A 14,488-nucleotide genomic window follows, 5' to 3' on the forward strand; every position below is an offset into this window, starting at 1 on the left:
GTGACTTTTTACAATTCTTTATTTAATGCTTATCGCGAAACTATGAATAAATAACTGGTGTTTCGTGGTTCATCAACTGATTGCTCCTTTGACATTTAAGCCTTCTCGGCATCCTTGCCCTTGATGGCCCAGAAGCGCTTGATACCATTGGCCAGACCCACATCATTCTGGATGAAGTAGAAGAGGCCGCCCAGCGCGGCCACCGAGATGATGATCAGCGCAATGTGGGCTACCTTGGGCAGGACGTTTCCAACGACAGATGGCCGCATGTAGTCAACTACCATGGCCTCCACGCCCCTGCGTTTGGTTAATGTGGAAAATATAAGTAAAGGTTTAATTTTCCTCAAGGATATCTTACCAATGGGTGTGGATGACGACAGAGATGGCCATGAGGGCGTCCAATACCTGGGATGGAGCTATGAAGGCAGCTGGAATGACGGCCAGCAGGCCGGCGGACACAATTCGCTCCACAGTCCAGAGCAGGGTGTGGCTGGATCCGGCGGAAGCCATGCGGGGCGCACTCACGGAGATCTCGCGCACGACGGGCTGCATAAGCAATCGCGGATTACCATTTAGTGATTAGCCACCACTGAATTGTTCAACTCCAAACACTTACCGCTGCCATCTTGGCCACGGCCAGGGGCTGGACCACCGCCTTCCGCTGGACATTGGCCACCAGGGTGGAGTAGCTCTTCAGGGGAGTGATGCGAGCCGACTTAACAAGATTTGCGGCTAATTGGGATACCAACAAACGGTTTGGTTATATAATGAAAGCTGTTTTGCGGCCAATAATAAGGCAATTCGCCATCCAGTGGGTCCTTACCATTGCAACGGACAGCGCCACGCAGGAGCAACGAGAGGGACATGTTGGGATGTGTAAAAATTGAGAATTTTCAGCTCAAAATAAATATTCTATAGCTCCGTTCGGTTTGGGCCGATTTGTCTAAAAAATTACACAACACTGGGCTAGTGCAGTCAGCTGTCATCGATTTGTTATCGGTACACAGTAGCGGTCAAAATATTGCAACACAATAATAAGGGATGCCCCGTTAAATATTTTGAATTCAACAAACAATTAAAGGGTGTAATAAATAAACAATTTAGTTCAAGACATTTATTTAACTGCTTTAATCATTTGCACAATACATTTGAGATTCGTTTGGGACGGAATGGCTGTTACACGTAAAAATTGTGATGATCTTACAAACTAAGTTTAAAATTTGCTTAAAACTTTCTAAAATTCGCATTCTAAGGCACGCAATTGCTCCTAAAAGTCACTTTATGTTGGTTGTAAATTTTTGTAAATTTCGTTGGATGGAATAGTTAAAAAATACTTTTGATCTTATTAAGCTAATAAACTCCTAATCAGGACTAAGACCACGATAACGAGGCCAGTCAGTTGAGAATTTAGTGTCGCTGCTCCTGCTCGGTAAAAGTCCCAGTCAAATACGATGTTGGAGGCATCCGACGGCTTCCAAGGGTTCAATCCGTCATCGAAGTACATGGGACAGTCGTCACGCTCCCTTTCGTACTCCACGGCATCGATGGCTACGGCAGCACCCTCCGAGTGGTTCCACGAGGTCACATCCTGCTCCAGTTTGCAGAATGCGCCCACAGCCTGCGACATGAGGACACGGTTGAGGTCGGCGCGCTGATAGACCCAGCAGCGATACTTGGACAGCGGATCCAGATCGTCGTAGGTAATCAGGTAGGACTTGAGGTTCTCCTTCCAGAAGCCAATGCACTTCATACGGTAATCGGGATCACTGTAGATATCAACGGGACGACCCAAGTGATCCACCGACAGGCAGTAGTTTTCATCCACCGCCAATTCCTTTTGATCTGTATCGCAGACCGACAAATCCGAGATGTTTTGCTTGCAATGAATATCGGGACGCGGACTCAGAGTGACACCACCAAGAATTCTGTGAGGTATACACATTAATTATACGTTTCATGCTACGATTGCAAAACATTACAAACCTCGTTCTGAAGGGATGCTCTCCTCGCTGCGTAAAGTTGAATTTTCCCGCAACGGGGCAACGAACAGGCACAGGATTTCGAGCAAGAAACAGATCATATTTCCATGCCTCCGAATTGGGGAACTGAACCCACGAGCAGACTGTACTGAAATCGTCTTTGATCACAGCCAAACCCTTGCGGTAGCGAATGATGTTGTGGTGGCGGGGCATAAAGTCAAAGCACACGTAATCCTTCTGGCAACCATCGACGGTGAGGCGAGCCATCATCACACGATTACCGCGTCGCTCTCGGCAAACGTAGATTGTCTTTCGGTATCGAGCCTTATCCGGATAGTACGTCTCGTTGATGTGGGTCTCACTGATCGAGACATCGGCGTCAATGTTGGCAGTGTTCACCCATTCTCCGCTAAAGTTTTGTGGTAGCGTGCAACCGGGTTCCACAAACTCGGCCTTCACGGGCGTCAGCTTCAGACGCTCCGGTGACGTTTCTGGCGTCTTCAGTGTGTTACATTCGGCCGTAATGGAAACGCCCACGTAAAGATCATCGTCACGATTCTTGAGGAAGCAGCGGTACTTCTCATCCTTACGCGACTCCTTTGTATTGGCCACGGCGAAGTAGTGGTTCTTGCCCACAAACCAATCGCCCAGGCAGCTGAACTCCACGGTGCCGGTGAATGTGCCCTCCATACCCTCGCACTGCTGATAGGTGACGTTGAACTTCTGGTTCTGTATGAGGAACTGCGTTCCCGCCGTTTGACAGGACTGAATGCGAGCATCAGGCTTATCGCATACGCCGGTGAATCGGAATCGGTTCTATAATAAAAATTCGAATCAAGATAAATTATTTAAACTAATCAGCATAAAATGGATATGTTCCAGACCCATAATTAAACCACAGCATGAGCAAATTATGTTATCTAAGTATCTATATTGATCTTACCTGGTACGTAAAATGCCACACTCCCTCCAGCGACGATCGGCAGTTGATGGGCACAAAGTTCTCGTTAAAGAGCGTTATCAACTGCTGGTCATCCTTAACACCACGACACACATAGTCCACGGTGGGTTCCTGTCCAGCGGGTATGCCCACGCAGGGCCCCTCAAATTTCTCGAACACATTGAGGGTGCGGATGATGGTCCTGACGCAGTGATAGCAGTCCTTGGATCGCTCCTTGAAGACAAATGAGTACTCGTCGCCCTTGTGGCGCATGTAGTTGATGCAGTAGCCTCGGCTGGACATCGAGGTGGCGTCGATCACCGTCAGCGTGGGCAGGCCCGTTTCCCAGGAGAACCACGATCCCTGCAGGATCTTAGGAATGATGCAGTTGTCCTTCTGCACCAGGTTGTACTGGGCGAGGGCTGTAAAATAGATGGGCGTTAGTTTCGGGTGGCCAATTCACATTATTCACTTGGAGCCTTGGGTGTGGCTTCGGAATCGAATCACTGACCTGCGCCCATTAAGCCCGCCAGGCAGATAGCAGCCAGGTAATAATGCATTGCGTGTTTGGTGTCCTCAGAACTAACAACTTAACATATTTATTACAATTTACTTTCAAATGGAAGCAACAAAAGGCGGTTTTAGTACGAAACAATAGCAAAACACGCAACAAACACAAGTTACCAATGATTGGCAAAGCCGACCTTAATAACACTGGCTTTAACGAAGAGCAAGCTGCACAGCACTGGCTGATAACTATTAATCGACTCTTTATCGAATTGAGCGTTACTTCTTGAACTCAAAAATAGAGATTAATATTACTTATATATATGTGTTTTTAAGACTTTTTCGGATAATCTGTACTTAAGTGTATGCGGTATGCACTTTTTATGAAGCATAACTACTTCGTTGTAATCAATAGCTAATACATATATATTATATCAACTCTTTTAAAAATTCTTGAGAAAAATCGTTTCTATTAAAACGCTTTTTAGACTTACTCTATAATCTTAATGACACGTACTCAGACAACAAAGAGCTGTAAAAGATTAACCCAACCACACATCTTGTAATGAAATATTATTACTTGAACCTCAAGTTTATATTTTTCATTAGCACTATTAGAGCTATTACATTCATATTGCCGTTTAATACAATTAGATATGAGATTTGACTTATAATAAAAAATATTTTTATATATTCTATATATGTTTGCAGTCTAGGGTTAATGGCAATGGAGTCTGGAGCCCCAGAAACGAGCACATCGAACCCGAGCAAGAACGCCCCCGCAATTATTCAGCGGACTGCAGTTTGGACCTTTTCGTCACTTGTGCGGAATTAGCACAGCAATTTTCGCCATTACCGCCGCTAATCGGGTCATATATGGTGCGATTATGATCGCTGTACAGATATTCCTGGAATGTGATTCACATGCACGGAGTTCCTAAGCTGCAGTCCCCATATAGTACGTTCGAACTTTGGAGCCTCACACTAATGCGAATGGCGTGTTTGCTGATAAGTCCGGCGGAGCGTCTAGGTGAACGGTGTTTGTGCCTCCATCCACGCCTTATCTGCTGGCAAAGGTCATCTTGGACTCCGAGCATGATCGGCGATCAGACAGCGGCGATTTGGGGAGCCAAGTCTATATGGTAGCAGCTCGATCGGAGGCCTGCCAGTATCAATTGAGCCGGCGACAGCAACAGTTCTCGCATCTTAACCGAATCTTCTCGAGAAATCCCAACACAAATGGGTTAGTGACACGCGCTGCCTGGTAGTGTTAACCCCCTTTAATAATACGATCTTTGAATCTTTGAACCCAGCAACTGCAACCAGCGGCAGTGGACTCCATCTGGAGGCCATCGATCGCATCGGCTCCATTCCCCTGGTGGAATCCAGTGTGAAGCGGGTGGAGACCATCTACGATAAGGTGAAGAACAACAATAGGCTATTCTCCTGGTACTTTGAGACGGCGGAGGCCACCATTTCGGCCGCCTACGAAACCATCCAGCCGGCGGTCAAGCTCTTCGAGCCATCCATTCAGCGCCTGGACAACGTGATGTGCAAGAGCCTGGACATCCTGGAGCAGCGCATACCTCTGGTCTACCTGCCGCCCGAAATGGTAAGTAGTCGGCCGGTAACTCTCCCCCATGCGCTGACAAAAGGGCATACTTCTCTGCTTGAAGATGTACTGGAACACCAAGGAGTACATGTCCGATCACCTGGTGCGTCCGGTTCTGAAGCGCGCCGATTCCGTCAAGCAAATCGGTAATGCTGTCCTCGAGAGCCCACTTACCACTTATGCAGCCGAGCGCATTGATGGCGCCTTCACAGCCGGCGATAAGTTCGTGGACAAGTACCTGGTGCCCATCCAAACGGATCAGGATCAGACCGACGGTGAGTCCTCGTATCTCACAACACAGTGGGCTCACATATCTGGGTTAATCTTCAAACGCCAGTTGGGGAAACTATTACATTGCATTCTAAACTGAAGTTCTTATATTTCGGCACTTTTACTAAACTAATTATTTATAATTCAAAATTGTTGTAGTGAAAAAATTTGTTTCGGCCCTGAATGATAACTTTTCGCCGATTCGACAACAATTAAACCGAATGTTTGGCCACAAAAGTTAGTATGCAAAATGACATATTTCTCCATATAACTAGAGATAATCAAAATCATAAGCAAGATACTTTAGTTGCCAACAGTTTTACATAAAAAGTAAGCAGAAGCAAGTGATTTGAAAAGTCAGCATCCAGGCAAATCACCTCAAGGTGCACTCATCTCATAGTTTATTTATAAGTGCCCACGTTGTCGGGAAGGTTATCTCTGGGGAACGGCGGATTCTTTGAAACCTGAAGCCAGAGAAAGTAGCGATAAGCACTGGCCGGGATTTGCTCTCTCGTGCTCAACGAAATTGTATAAGATACTTATTCCGAGTATCCGCCTTGCAGGCCCACAGGAGGATGATAACGATGCCGTGCCGGACGAGAAGGGCGCCATCAAGGCGATCCATCATGGTCAGCGCTTCTCCCGCAAACTGAAGCGCCGCCTCACCCAAAGAACCATCGCAGAGGCTCGCGCCCTCAAAAAGCAGAGCAAGGAGGCGATCCACGTGCTCTTCTATGCCGCAGAATTGGTCAGTAAAATTCAGTAACTAATTTGCTTTCATTTTTGAGTATCATTTGGTAAAAAAACCATAAGATTATATTAACCACAATTCAAATTCCTTACGATAAACAATGTTTGTTTGTGTTCTGGTGTACAACAGTAACCCAAATAACACTTTTAACCGATACCCATGCCATCCCACAGATTGCCACCGATCCAAAGCAGGCCGTACAAAAGGCCAAGGAACTGTGGGTCTATCTCAGTGCAGATGAACCCGAGAATCAAGCGAGGCCCGCCACTCTGGAGCAGTTGATTGTGCTACTGACCCGCGAATCGGCTAGGCGTGTGGTGCATCTGGTGAACTTCAGTGCTCATGTGGCAGCCAACATACCCAGGTTGGTACATACCGCTTCAATCCTTATCTTTCCATGTGAACCCCTTCGAACCAAACCTTACAGAAACCTGGCACACACGACAACAGAGGTTGCCCACCATATTATCTATATCAACCATCGCATCATCACAATCTCCCGACTGGACAAGGTTAAAACCATCTCCAAAGAGGAGGCTGAATCTCTCTTCAAGCGCATGCTGGCGTTCTATGGTAGCCTTCAGGGCCTGACCAATACCTACCTGGTAAGAAAGGATGCGATACTAGCAGTCAGACGGAAGATTATTATATATATATTAAATATATTCTACAGGAGCGCGTAGCCAGCTTTCTATCCGGACGCATGGAGGCCGAGAAGGTGACGGGCAGCGATGGCGGCAATTCCAACCACAGGTCATCGCGGAGGAGGCAGGATCCGAACCATTATTCAGCCACCCACAATAACATCAACGGCGTCTACTAGCATTGAATTCTTTATTGCTATCGTATTTTTATTTCTCATGATAGAGTTCTGTTTCTCCGTGCATATACGGAAAATACAGTAAACGATATTGTACATCTATTTTTAACATAATGCATTTGACAATAATATAAGCCTAACTTCACGCTTAACAATCCTAGTGTGCTTAAAATTCTTGATTTAATTTATTTAAATAAGTTCGCTTTGTAATACGCAAGCTCTTTGATGCTTTCCCGGATGTCGTCCAGGCTACGATGCGTGAAAATTTTTTTGGGAGCGGAAGCCAGGATTTCGGGACGCCATCGCTTGGCCAGTTCCTTGATGGTGGACACATCCACGATGCGGTAATGCAGGTAATCATTTACCAATGGCATGAATTTCATAATGAATAGTCGGTCGGTGTAGACGGAGTTTCCGCCAAGCGGACAGGCGCCCTTTGGTATGTTCTTCTCTATATAGGATAGCACTAGATTGGAGGCTTCTTCGGGCTTCACATCCGAGCTCTTGCATCGATCAATAAGACCTGATTTGTAATGTTGTTCCATGCACCACTCGTTCATCGAGTCGTAGACCTCCTGCGGATGGTTGATGGCAAAGCATGGTCCCTCGGACTTCACGTTTAGGTCCTGGTCCGTAATGATGCAGGCCACCTCCAGGATTTTGTCCTTTTCAATGTCCAGCCCGGTCATCTCCAAGTCCATCCACACGATGTCCGTGTCTGAGCCACAGGTGCTACTCATTCTGCCAGTGGAATTGAATGCGATGTTTTTCCGAATTTGGCGGTTCAGGGACAATCCGACGCGTCGAAGGTGAGAAAGCATTTATAGCTGTAGCGCAGGTTTCTTTTTTCTAAATATTCGACCGTTTTACCATGTGTTTGATAACATGGTAACATGTGGTCACACTGCAGGAACGTTGTCCAACACTGAATGGGGGATTCCTGTCATTACAGGAACGAAATAAATCGAACCGTATGTTATATCCAAATAATTGCAGAATAATTTGTAGATCAGTCCAACAACGTCGAAAGTAATTGTAATTATAGTTAAAGTTTTTATGTGATAACTACTTGGAGCCATTTTAACTGCAGCGAACGGTAATTTCCAACAAACCGCACACGGTCACTCTGTCGACTTGATATTTTTATCAAAAATTGTTGTACGGAAAACGCAAAAAGCGTCGTTATTGTTGCAGCATGTCCTCCTCGTCGGCCAGAGACCAACCGGGAACCTCCCATGACACCTTCGAGGACTTCTACACAGAAGTAAGTGTAGCGGACGGAACCGCAGGCTCAGTTTTTTGCACTGGGTTGGGCTCCTTGCACGGCAGCCGCTCCAAATAAACTAAACCATTGTTATTATGTACACTTTAGTAAATGATTTTGTGCCTATATTGCAGGTGAAAGAAATTGAAAAACGTGATTCAGTTTTAACTCCTTCTCAACAAATTGATCGTTTACTTCGTCCAGGTTCAACGTACTTCAATCTCAATCCGTTTGAGGTGCTCCAAATCGAGCCCGAGGTCGAATTGGCGGATATAAAAAAGCGCTACCGCACCTTGTCGATCCTCGTCCATCCAGACAAGAATCCCGACAACCAGGAGCGCGCTCAAATGGCATTCGATATTGTGTCGCGTTCCTGGAAGATCCTCGAAAACGAACTCACGCGCAAAAGGTGTCTGGAGGTGTACGAGGAGGCAAAGGGGCGAACGGACCAAATGGTGAGTTCCAGTTCCTCGGATCATTAGGCCTTATGGTCGTCCTGCTTTAGAATAATTGAAAATCCAATTGCAATCACAAATTCCCTTTATTGAACTGTATTATAATAATTTGTTCGTTACCTTTCAGATAGCAGAAAAGCGCAAAAAGCTTAAAAAAGAGGGTCGGCCCACTGAGCCAATACCCGAGGACGATCCCACCAAGTACAAGCACGCCATCTACGTTATGGTCATGAAACTGTTTGCCGACATGGAGCGTCGACGGCAAAAGCTCGACCAGCGCGACCAGGAGGAGCGAAAGCGAAAGCGCGAAACGGAAATCGAGGAGGAGGAGCGGATAAAGGCGGACCGCGAATGGCAGCAGAACTTCGAAGAGTCACGCCAGAGTCGGGTGAACAGCTGGCATGACTTTCAGTCTGGTGCCGGCAAGTCCAAGAAGGCCAAGAAACAAAAGCATATGACCGGCATGATGGTTCCACCAAAATTTAAGCCCGAGTCGCGATAATATAGCTTCCCAGCGCGGCGCCGCTCGTTCACTATCGCCAGATCACCTCCGCCTACGCGCGTCGCGTTGCACATGAATATTTTTACATTTTTTTTATAAGTATCCTTTGGAATTGTAATTGACACGTGCATAAAGTATAGATGTAAGAAACACATTTCCGTCTTGCCTCTTTCCTTCCACAATGGATGGCTTGGACCATCTCCTCCGACTACAGTTCTGTATACAAGGATGCGGTGAACACAATATCGCGCTTGATAGCAGCCGACGCCTCCTCCATCTTCGACTGCAGTCCCGGATTGCCAATCCGAATGGCGGCCGTTTTAACATCACGCAGCGTTTCATTCAGCTGCTGAATGCAGCGTACAATGATGCCCTCCTGCACCGTCGTCAGTTTCATAATCTCAGCAAAAGGCTGTGAATTGGATTAAATGGACAGATATGAGGATATGCAAGATTGCGTCCTAGAGATATGAAGGGCTGCTTACCTTATTTCTAGCCCACTCGTAGACCACCTCCAGCAGACCAAAGTTCAGGCGATTATCGGTCGAGATGGTTGCCTGAAAGCGCTGCTCCTCGGCAAGAATTGTATCGTTGATCTGCTCAAATGCCGCCACGCACTCCTTCAACGCCTCTGGTATTACCGGCTTATCGTGCAGCTTCGCCTGGAAGACAAGGCCGGAGAGCAAGGCGGCTATTTCTGCCGGCTCGAGATCGTTGAACATGTTGCACAGTATGAGCTCCGTGATTAGTAGCTCATTTTGGCCCATCTCACAGGCCACTTTTCCCTTAAGTGTAACCTCGTCCAGATCATCTATGTATTTCAGGGCTCGCAGCACCTTCAATTTGTTACAATAGTCCGGATAGAGGGTCAAATTTCTCGCGGAGTTAATGAAGCGCAACTCCTCGATGTGGATCTCCAGCATTCGGCGCTCGTACACTTTTTCGAACTCCTGTTCGAATCCGGCAATGTTGGTATGTGGCAGAAATGCGGCCACCTGACGAAGCAGGTGATCAACGAAGTTCAGCATGGCCACCTCGCTGTCAGCGTTCACGATTATTTCCTTGGAAAGATTAACGTATTTGATGTTATCCGGGTTGTCTATGTAACTCTCATTGAGCTGGTTTAGCTCGGTCACAGCCTTGACCACCGATCCACTTGGCGGGGAGTCCTTGAACCGATCCAGCTGCCGCTGCTCCCAATTCCGGATAATCGCATCTGCATCGACTTTCAATGTGCTTTTGGTGATACTGATAATGTCTATAGCCTTGATGTCTAGAACAGTGTGTCCCCCAATTCCCTCTGGCTGGAAGGTCATGTTTCTAGGCGTCAGCGAAAGTATTTTGTGATAGAGCTCGCCTTTCTGGAGGCTGTTGCTATCCTTTGCCTTCAATTGATGGTCCAGCACTAGCACCTTAAAGATGGTATCCTTGCCAGGAACAGATTTGGTATTGAGTAGAATGGCCAGTTTGTTGTAGTGCTTGCCATGCGTGATCACAATGACGCGGCCAGCCTTCAGTTCCTTTTGGATCTTGGGTTGTGTAACAACAAATTTCTGAAAGAAATGCATGATGGAGTTCATAAAATGTAGTTGCAATTGTATGTATAACATACCATAATGCGGTGCTTTTCCTTCCAATACTCGACGGCTTTGTCATAAAAGTTGACAAGTGGTTGCAGATGTTCGCCGAGAGTTGGGAGCATGGCGAACTTGTCTTCGGCCAGGCGAAGTTGCTTCTGCTGCGTAGGCAATTGGAGCTTCAGGTTAAACTCCTTGAAACTGAACTTCATGATATCCTCCACCTTGATACTCTCGATGCGCAGACATGTGAGGATTACCGCATAGCGCAGTATGAACTGTGACTGCAGCTTCTCCGGCAGGCCCAGGATCATGGGCCGTAGCTCCATCGATGGCGGCACACTGCCCTTGCACATAATGATAGCCGTACCTGTCTCGTCGTGCCCACGCCGTCCAGCTCTGCCGGCCATTTGAATGTATTCGCCTGGTTTCAGGTTACGCATCTCCAGTCCGTCATACTTTTTGCAGGAGTCGAAGACCACAGTGCGTGCGGGCATGTTGACACCCATGGCAAACGTTTCGGTGGCGAAGAGCAGCTTAACTAGCCCATTTTGAAAGAGCATCTCGACAATCTCCTTAAGAATGGGCAAGATGCCGCTGTGGTGCACACCAATTCCTCGCTCCAAAGCGTCCTTGAGAATAAGAACCTGCGGGATTGTACGGTCCGGTGGCTTTAGCTTTACCAGACACTGCAGGAAGAACTTCTGCACGGCACCCTTCTCCTTTTCCGTGTTAAGGTCCACTGACTGCAAAGCGGCCAAATTGGAGTCACACCGATTGCGGGACAGAGTGAAAGCCACCACTGGCATCATGTTGCCCCGCCTCAGGAAGTCAATTAGTCCGATCCAGGTGTTCTGCTCCTGCTTGGCATTCAAGTGGTTTCTTGGCCCACCTCCGCCGCCCTTGGCCTTGCCTTGCATCTCCTTCTTGCGCTCCACGGCCTTCTCGTAGTTACTCTGCAGATATTTTCCCTGGGCGTCCACCAGCAGGAAGATGTCATCGCGGCTCTTTCCTCCAGCACCAGTATAGAGGAAATGCGTCAGAGGCACTGGTCTCTTTAATGTGCTGATCACATAGACCTTTCTCTTCTTGGTGCTCCCAACCCAGTCCGCCAATTCCAAGGTATTGGGCACGGTGGCACTGAGCATTATAATGTTAACATGCTCGGGCAGGAGTATAATGACCTCCTCCCAGACATGTCCTCTTTCTGGGTTATTAATGTAGTGCACCTCGTCGAAGATCACCCACTCCAGATCCCGCGTAACATCGCTGCCGCAATACAGCATTGAGCGGAGAATCTCGGTGGTCATGATCAGACAGGAGGCGGTGGGCTCTATCTGTAGGTCCCCTGTAATAAGGCCCACATCCTTGAAGGTCTTTCGGAAGTCGCGGTACTTCTGATTGGACAACGCCTTGATCGGCGATGTGTAGATGGTGCGGGTGAGATCTCTCTTGGACAGAGCGATGGCATATTCAGCTACAACCGTCTTGCCAGCAGAGGTGTGGGCTGCAACGAAAACGTACTGGCGTTGTTCCAGCTTGAGAATGGCCTGCTTTTGAAAGACATCCAGTTCGAAGGGGAAATCCATGGCGGGGCAAGGTATCTGCTCTTTGAAGTTATTGATGGGATGGCTTATGTCCACCATTTCGGCCCAGTCGCTCTTGAAGTTCTTGGTTGTGGTGGAAATGTTTAGCACTGGCTTCAGGTCAGCCTTCATAATGTGATCGTCCACGTCTCTGAACTCATCTGAAGGAGATTGCACGTTCGACTGTTTGGGACTTTGAGGCGTTCCAGTGGAGCTTGTTCCCTCACTGCGCGTAAGCTTCATCCACTCCTGGACGTCCAGATCGTGCTCTAGGTTTTCCAATAGATCGACGTTACTGGGATCGGTGACCACGGGCGGCAGTGTTACAGATTGCGATTGGGAGAAGTCGTAGCCAGAGCTGAAGCCCGGTGGCACCGTTAGCAGTTTGTCCCCGAACTGAATGTTGCTGACATCCAGAGCTGCGATCTGCTGGCGCTGCTCATCGAATCCGCCCGGCCAAAAGGGAAAATTGGAGTGGGAGCCACGCGTCGCATCTTCCAGCAAGCCCGGCTCCCGCTGCATGGACATCGAGTTGTTGGCATTGGCGCCCACAACCTCCACGTCCAATTCCACGAACTCCAGTATCTGACCACTCTGGTCCCGGCGAGGAGCCAGCGTGGTGCTTCCCGGGCAACGGGGCGCATGCAACAGGCGCATCGGATCGAATTTGCGAGGCAAGACATCCGGCAGGGGATTGTGGAGGGACAGCTCCGGTCGCAGGATATAGTTTCGAAGCCGTTCGAGGTTATCCTCGCCCCTAATCTCACTCATTTTAATAGTTTGTTCCTGGCGAAAATGACTTTGTTTAGCATTTGCCAAAATAAAAAAAACAGTCAACGAGAGTCGTCTAAAAATGTGGATGGACTGGTCACCCTAAAAATCGAGAAACAATCGCGTAACGAATTGCAGCCCGTGCAAATTGTGCAGATATTTAAAAAAAATGTTAGTATTTTTATAATTTTAAATTTAACGAATAAATTCCAGAATTTATATGAAGAAAACAAAAACTCAATAATTATTGCAGTAATATATTTCTATTGATTTTTCGTCATCAATACGGCAGATGATCTTGCACATCTCTATGGCACTGTTTACATAAATGGCACGCTCTTAGAACCAGATTTCCGAGCACGGAATGAAAATGGTTCTGCTTACTTGCGACGGAACACCTCGACCTTGAGGGGGTGGCACTTGTCGTCCGGCACCTCGGCGCCCACTGCGATGGAGACATCGCCCTGCGGACAGGCGCTCAGAGCCACCAGAAGATTCATATCGGCCACAAACTCAATGAAATCCCCCTTGCGTGCGGGACTTGCCTTGCAGAAATACTGATGCGTGTCCCGTGTGAATCCGGTGCACATGAAGATGTTCCACACGTCGTGTACATCCAGCTCGGTCAGCCCGCGCTCCTCCACCACCGCCTTGACTAGGGAACTGTGGCAACTGCCCACCCGATCCTTGCCCGTGATTAGCTTGTAGGTGTAGTCGTCGCAGCGTGTTCCAATTACGTCGTGCAGAGCACCGCCATCCTCATCGATGCCATAGGCGGCAAGGGAATCAAACACAAAGGTGGCCATGGGACGCAGGTGGGGCAGGCAGCTCCACAGACGATCGTAGACGCGCAGATGCGACGAGTGCAGCTGGCGCGTCTTGCCCGAGTAGAAGCGCTCGGCGGTGTTCTCCAGATTCCAAAAGTTCATGTCGCCCACCTGTGAACCTTCGTGGACGGTGACGCGGCACAAATCACCCTCTTGCATTGTCCATGTGCGTGCCTCCCGTTTGGGCACAATCAGTGTCTCCACAAGATCGCCAGTCAGGGCCCGATAGCGTTTATTCTGTAGTCGCCGAGTCGGATTAGATTATTTTATCATTGTATTATTGCTATTGCCCGCGTTACTTACATCATACTCCTCCTTCGAAACGATCGAAGCCGCGGGCTTGTCATAGCAGATGACTGGCGGTTCCTTCTCAAAGGTTCGGGGCTTGGCACCGCGTCCACACCAGGAGGCGGGGGCGGCGGGAGTTTCAGGGGGAACAACAGCAGCCATGGCTAGTGGAAAGCTTTTCGCTAAGTACAGCAGGTAAGAAGCTAATCAGAGAGTAAATATGTTGTGGTCTTACCAGCGATCGAATGACTACTGATCTCGCTCCACAACTGGACTAAACAGGTAGGTGCCAATGAAGCTTTCGATAGGCACAGCGCAGTTCTATCGGATTTGAAATGA

At 48.1% G+C, this 14,488-nt stretch overlaps 7 protein-coding genes across 9 annotated transcripts; 2 read left to right on the forward strand and 5 right to left on the reverse strand.

Annotated features, from left to right (window-relative positions):
* Position 1: 1 nt before the first annotated feature.
* LOC117145078 (succinate dehydrogenase [ubiquinone] cytochrome b small subunit, mitochondrial) lies at positions 2 to 957 on the reverse strand. The gene is made up of 4 exons (XM_033310595.1): positions 824 to 957; positions 617 to 732; positions 359 to 546; positions 2 to 297 (listed from the first exon to the last, which is right to left on the reverse strand). Exons 1-4 carry the CDS (start codon positions 864 to 866, stop codon positions 96 to 98), a joined length of 549 nt encoding a protein of 182 aa, XP_033166486.1. The 5' UTR covers positions 867 to 957; the 3' UTR covers positions 2 to 95.
* Positions 958 to 1,099: 142 nt separating this feature from the next.
* On the reverse strand, positions 1,100 to 3,623 carry LOC117144415. The gene is made up of 4 exons (XM_033309556.1): positions 3,431 to 3,623; positions 2,923 to 3,341; positions 1,984 to 2,795; positions 1,100 to 1,925 (listed from the first exon to the last, which is right to left on the reverse strand). The coding sequence occupies exons 1-4, from the start codon at positions 3,477 to 3,479 to the stop codon at positions 1,346 to 1,348; spliced, it is 1,860 nt and encodes a 619-aa protein (XP_033165447.1). The 5' UTR covers positions 3,480 to 3,623; the 3' UTR covers positions 1,100 to 1,345.
* Positions 3,624 to 4,563: 940 nt separating this feature from the next.
* Positions 4,564 to 7,031, forward strand: LOC117142588 (lipid storage droplets surface-binding protein 1). Its single transcript, XM_033306660.1, has 7 exons — positions 4,564 to 4,669; positions 4,740 to 5,038; positions 5,103 to 5,313; positions 5,872 to 6,056; positions 6,233 to 6,423; positions 6,487 to 6,664; positions 6,733 to 7,031. The coding sequence occupies exons 1-7, from the start codon at positions 4,666 to 4,668 to the stop codon at positions 6,880 to 6,882; spliced, it is 1,218 nt and encodes a 405-aa protein (XP_033162551.1). The 5' UTR covers positions 4,564 to 4,665; the 3' UTR covers positions 6,883 to 7,031.
* Positions 6,890 to 7,782, reverse strand: LOC117142590 (probable oligoribonuclease). Its single transcript, XM_033306663.1, has one exon. It carries the CDS (start codon positions 7,698 to 7,700, stop codon positions 7,065 to 7,067), a length of 636 nt encoding a protein of 211 aa, XP_033162554.1. The 5' UTR covers positions 7,701 to 7,782; the 3' UTR covers positions 6,890 to 7,064.
* Positions 7,783 to 7,980: 198 nt separating this feature from the next.
* Positions 7,981 to 9,254, forward strand: LOC117142589 (dnaJ homolog subfamily C member 8). Of its 2 annotated transcripts, none has more exons than XM_033306661.1 (3): positions 7,981 to 8,143; positions 8,278 to 8,598; positions 8,726 to 9,254. In XM_033306661.1, exons 1-3 carry the CDS (start codon positions 8,075 to 8,077, stop codon positions 9,098 to 9,100), a joined length of 765 nt encoding a protein of 254 aa, XP_033162552.1. In that variant the 5' UTR covers positions 7,981 to 8,074; the 3' UTR covers positions 9,101 to 9,254. The 2 variants fall into 2 exon arrangements, with proteins under 2 accessions (XP_033162552.1, XP_033162553.1); XM_033306662.1 differs by having other exon boundaries at positions 8,051 to 8,143; positions 8,348 to 8,598.
* LOC117142587 (helicase SKI2W) lies at positions 8,666 to 13,111 on the reverse strand. Its single transcript, XM_033306657.1, has 3 exons — positions 10,713 to 13,111; positions 9,586 to 10,653; positions 8,666 to 9,512 (listed from the first exon to the last, which is right to left on the reverse strand). Exons 1-3 carry the CDS (start codon positions 13,032 to 13,034, stop codon positions 9,309 to 9,311), a joined length of 3,594 nt encoding a protein of 1,197 aa, XP_033162548.1. The 5' UTR covers positions 13,035 to 13,111; the 3' UTR covers positions 8,666 to 9,308.
* A 164-nt stretch (positions 13,112 to 13,275) lies between these two features.
* On the reverse strand, positions 13,276 to 14,466 carry LOC117142277 (uncharacterized protein C11D3.03c). Of its 2 annotated transcripts, XM_033306159.1 has the most exons (3): positions 14,385 to 14,466; positions 14,165 to 14,331; positions 13,276 to 14,098 (listed from the first exon to the last, which is right to left on the reverse strand). In XM_033306159.1, the coding sequence occupies exons 2-3, from the start codon at positions 14,309 to 14,311 to the stop codon at positions 13,415 to 13,417; spliced, it is 831 nt and encodes a 276-aa protein (XP_033162050.1). In that variant the 5' UTR covers positions 14,312 to 14,331; positions 14,385 to 14,466; the 3' UTR covers positions 13,276 to 13,414. The 2 variants fall into 2 exon arrangements, with proteins under 2 accessions (XP_033162050.1, XP_033162049.1); XM_033306158.1 differs by having other exon boundaries at positions 14,165 to 14,405.
* Positions 14,467 to 14,488: the final 22 nt, after the last annotated feature.

Source organism: Drosophila mauritiana, chromosome 3R, assembly GCF_004382145.1.
Source record: "Drosophila mauritiana strain mau12 chromosome 3R, ASM438214v1, whole genome shotgun sequence".
Taxonomy (NCBI): Eukaryota; Metazoa; Arthropoda; class Insecta; order Diptera; family Drosophilidae; genus Drosophila; species Drosophila mauritiana.

Coding starts and splice junctions, on each gene's coding strand:
- LOC117145078 (XM_033310595.1), bottom strand. CDS start 866: ATGTCCCTCTCGTTGCTCCTGCGTGGCGCTGTCCGTTGCAATG. Junction 733..823: donor TGGCGCTGTCCGTTGCAATG/GTAAGGACCCAC, acceptor TATCCCAATTAG/CCGCAAATCTTGTTAAGTCG. Junction 547..616: donor CCGTGGCCAAGATGGCAGCG/GTAAGTGTTTGG, acceptor TTGCTTATGCAG/CCCGTCGTGCGCGAGATCTC.
- LOC117144415 (XM_033309556.1), bottom strand. CDS start 3,479: ATGCATTATTACCTGGCTGCTATCTGCCTGGCGGGCTTAATGGGCGCA. Junction 2,796..2,922: donor TGTGGCATTTTACGTACCAG/GTAAGATCAATA, acceptor TTTTTATTATAG/AACCGATTCCGATTCACCGG. Junction 1,926..1,983: donor GAGCATCCCTTCAGAACGAG/GTTTGTAATGTT, acceptor TATACCTCACAG/AATTCTTGGTGGTGTCACTC.
- LOC117142588 (XM_033306660.1), top strand. Junction 6,057..6,232: donor TCTTCTATGCCGCAGAATTG/GTCAGTAAAATT, acceptor GCCATCCCACAG/ATTGCCACCGATCCAAAGCA. Junction 6,665..6,732: donor GCCTGACCAATACCTACCTG/GTAAGAAAGGAT, acceptor TATATTCTACAG/GAGCGCGTAGCCAGCTTTCT.
- LOC117142590 (XM_033306663.1), bottom strand. CDS start 7,700: ATGCTTTCTCACCTTCGACGCGTCGGATTGTCCCTGAACCGCCAAATT.
- LOC117142589 (XM_033306661.1), top strand. CDS start 8,075: ATGTCCTCCTCGTCGGCCAGAGACCAACCGGGAACCTCCCATGACACC. Junction 8,144..8,277: donor TCGAGGACTTCTACACAGAA/GTAAGTGTAGCG, acceptor CCTATATTGCAG/GTGAAAGAAATTGAAAAACG. Junction 8,599..8,725: donor AGGGGCGAACGGACCAAATG/GTGAGTTCCAGT, acceptor GTTACCTTTCAG/ATAGCAGAAAAGCGCAAAAA.
- LOC117142587 (XM_033306657.1), bottom strand. CDS start 13,034: ATGAGTGAGATTAGGGGCGAGGATAACCTCGAACGGCTTCGAAACTAT. Junction 10,654..10,712: donor AGGAAAAGCACCGCATTATG/GTATGTTATACA, acceptor CATTTCTTTCAG/AAATTTGTTGTTACACAACC. Junction 9,513..9,585: donor ACGAGTGGGCTAGAAATAAG/GTAAGCAGCCCT, acceptor TCCAATTCACAG/CCTTTTGCTGAGATTATGAA.
- LOC117142277 (XM_033306159.1), bottom strand. CDS start 14,311: ATGGCTGCTGTTGTTCCCCCTGAAACTCCCGCCGCCCCCGCCTCCTGG. Junction 14,099..14,164: donor TTTCGAAGGAGGAGTATGAT/GTAAGTAACGCG, acceptor CGGCGACTACAG/AATAAACGCTATCGGGCCCT.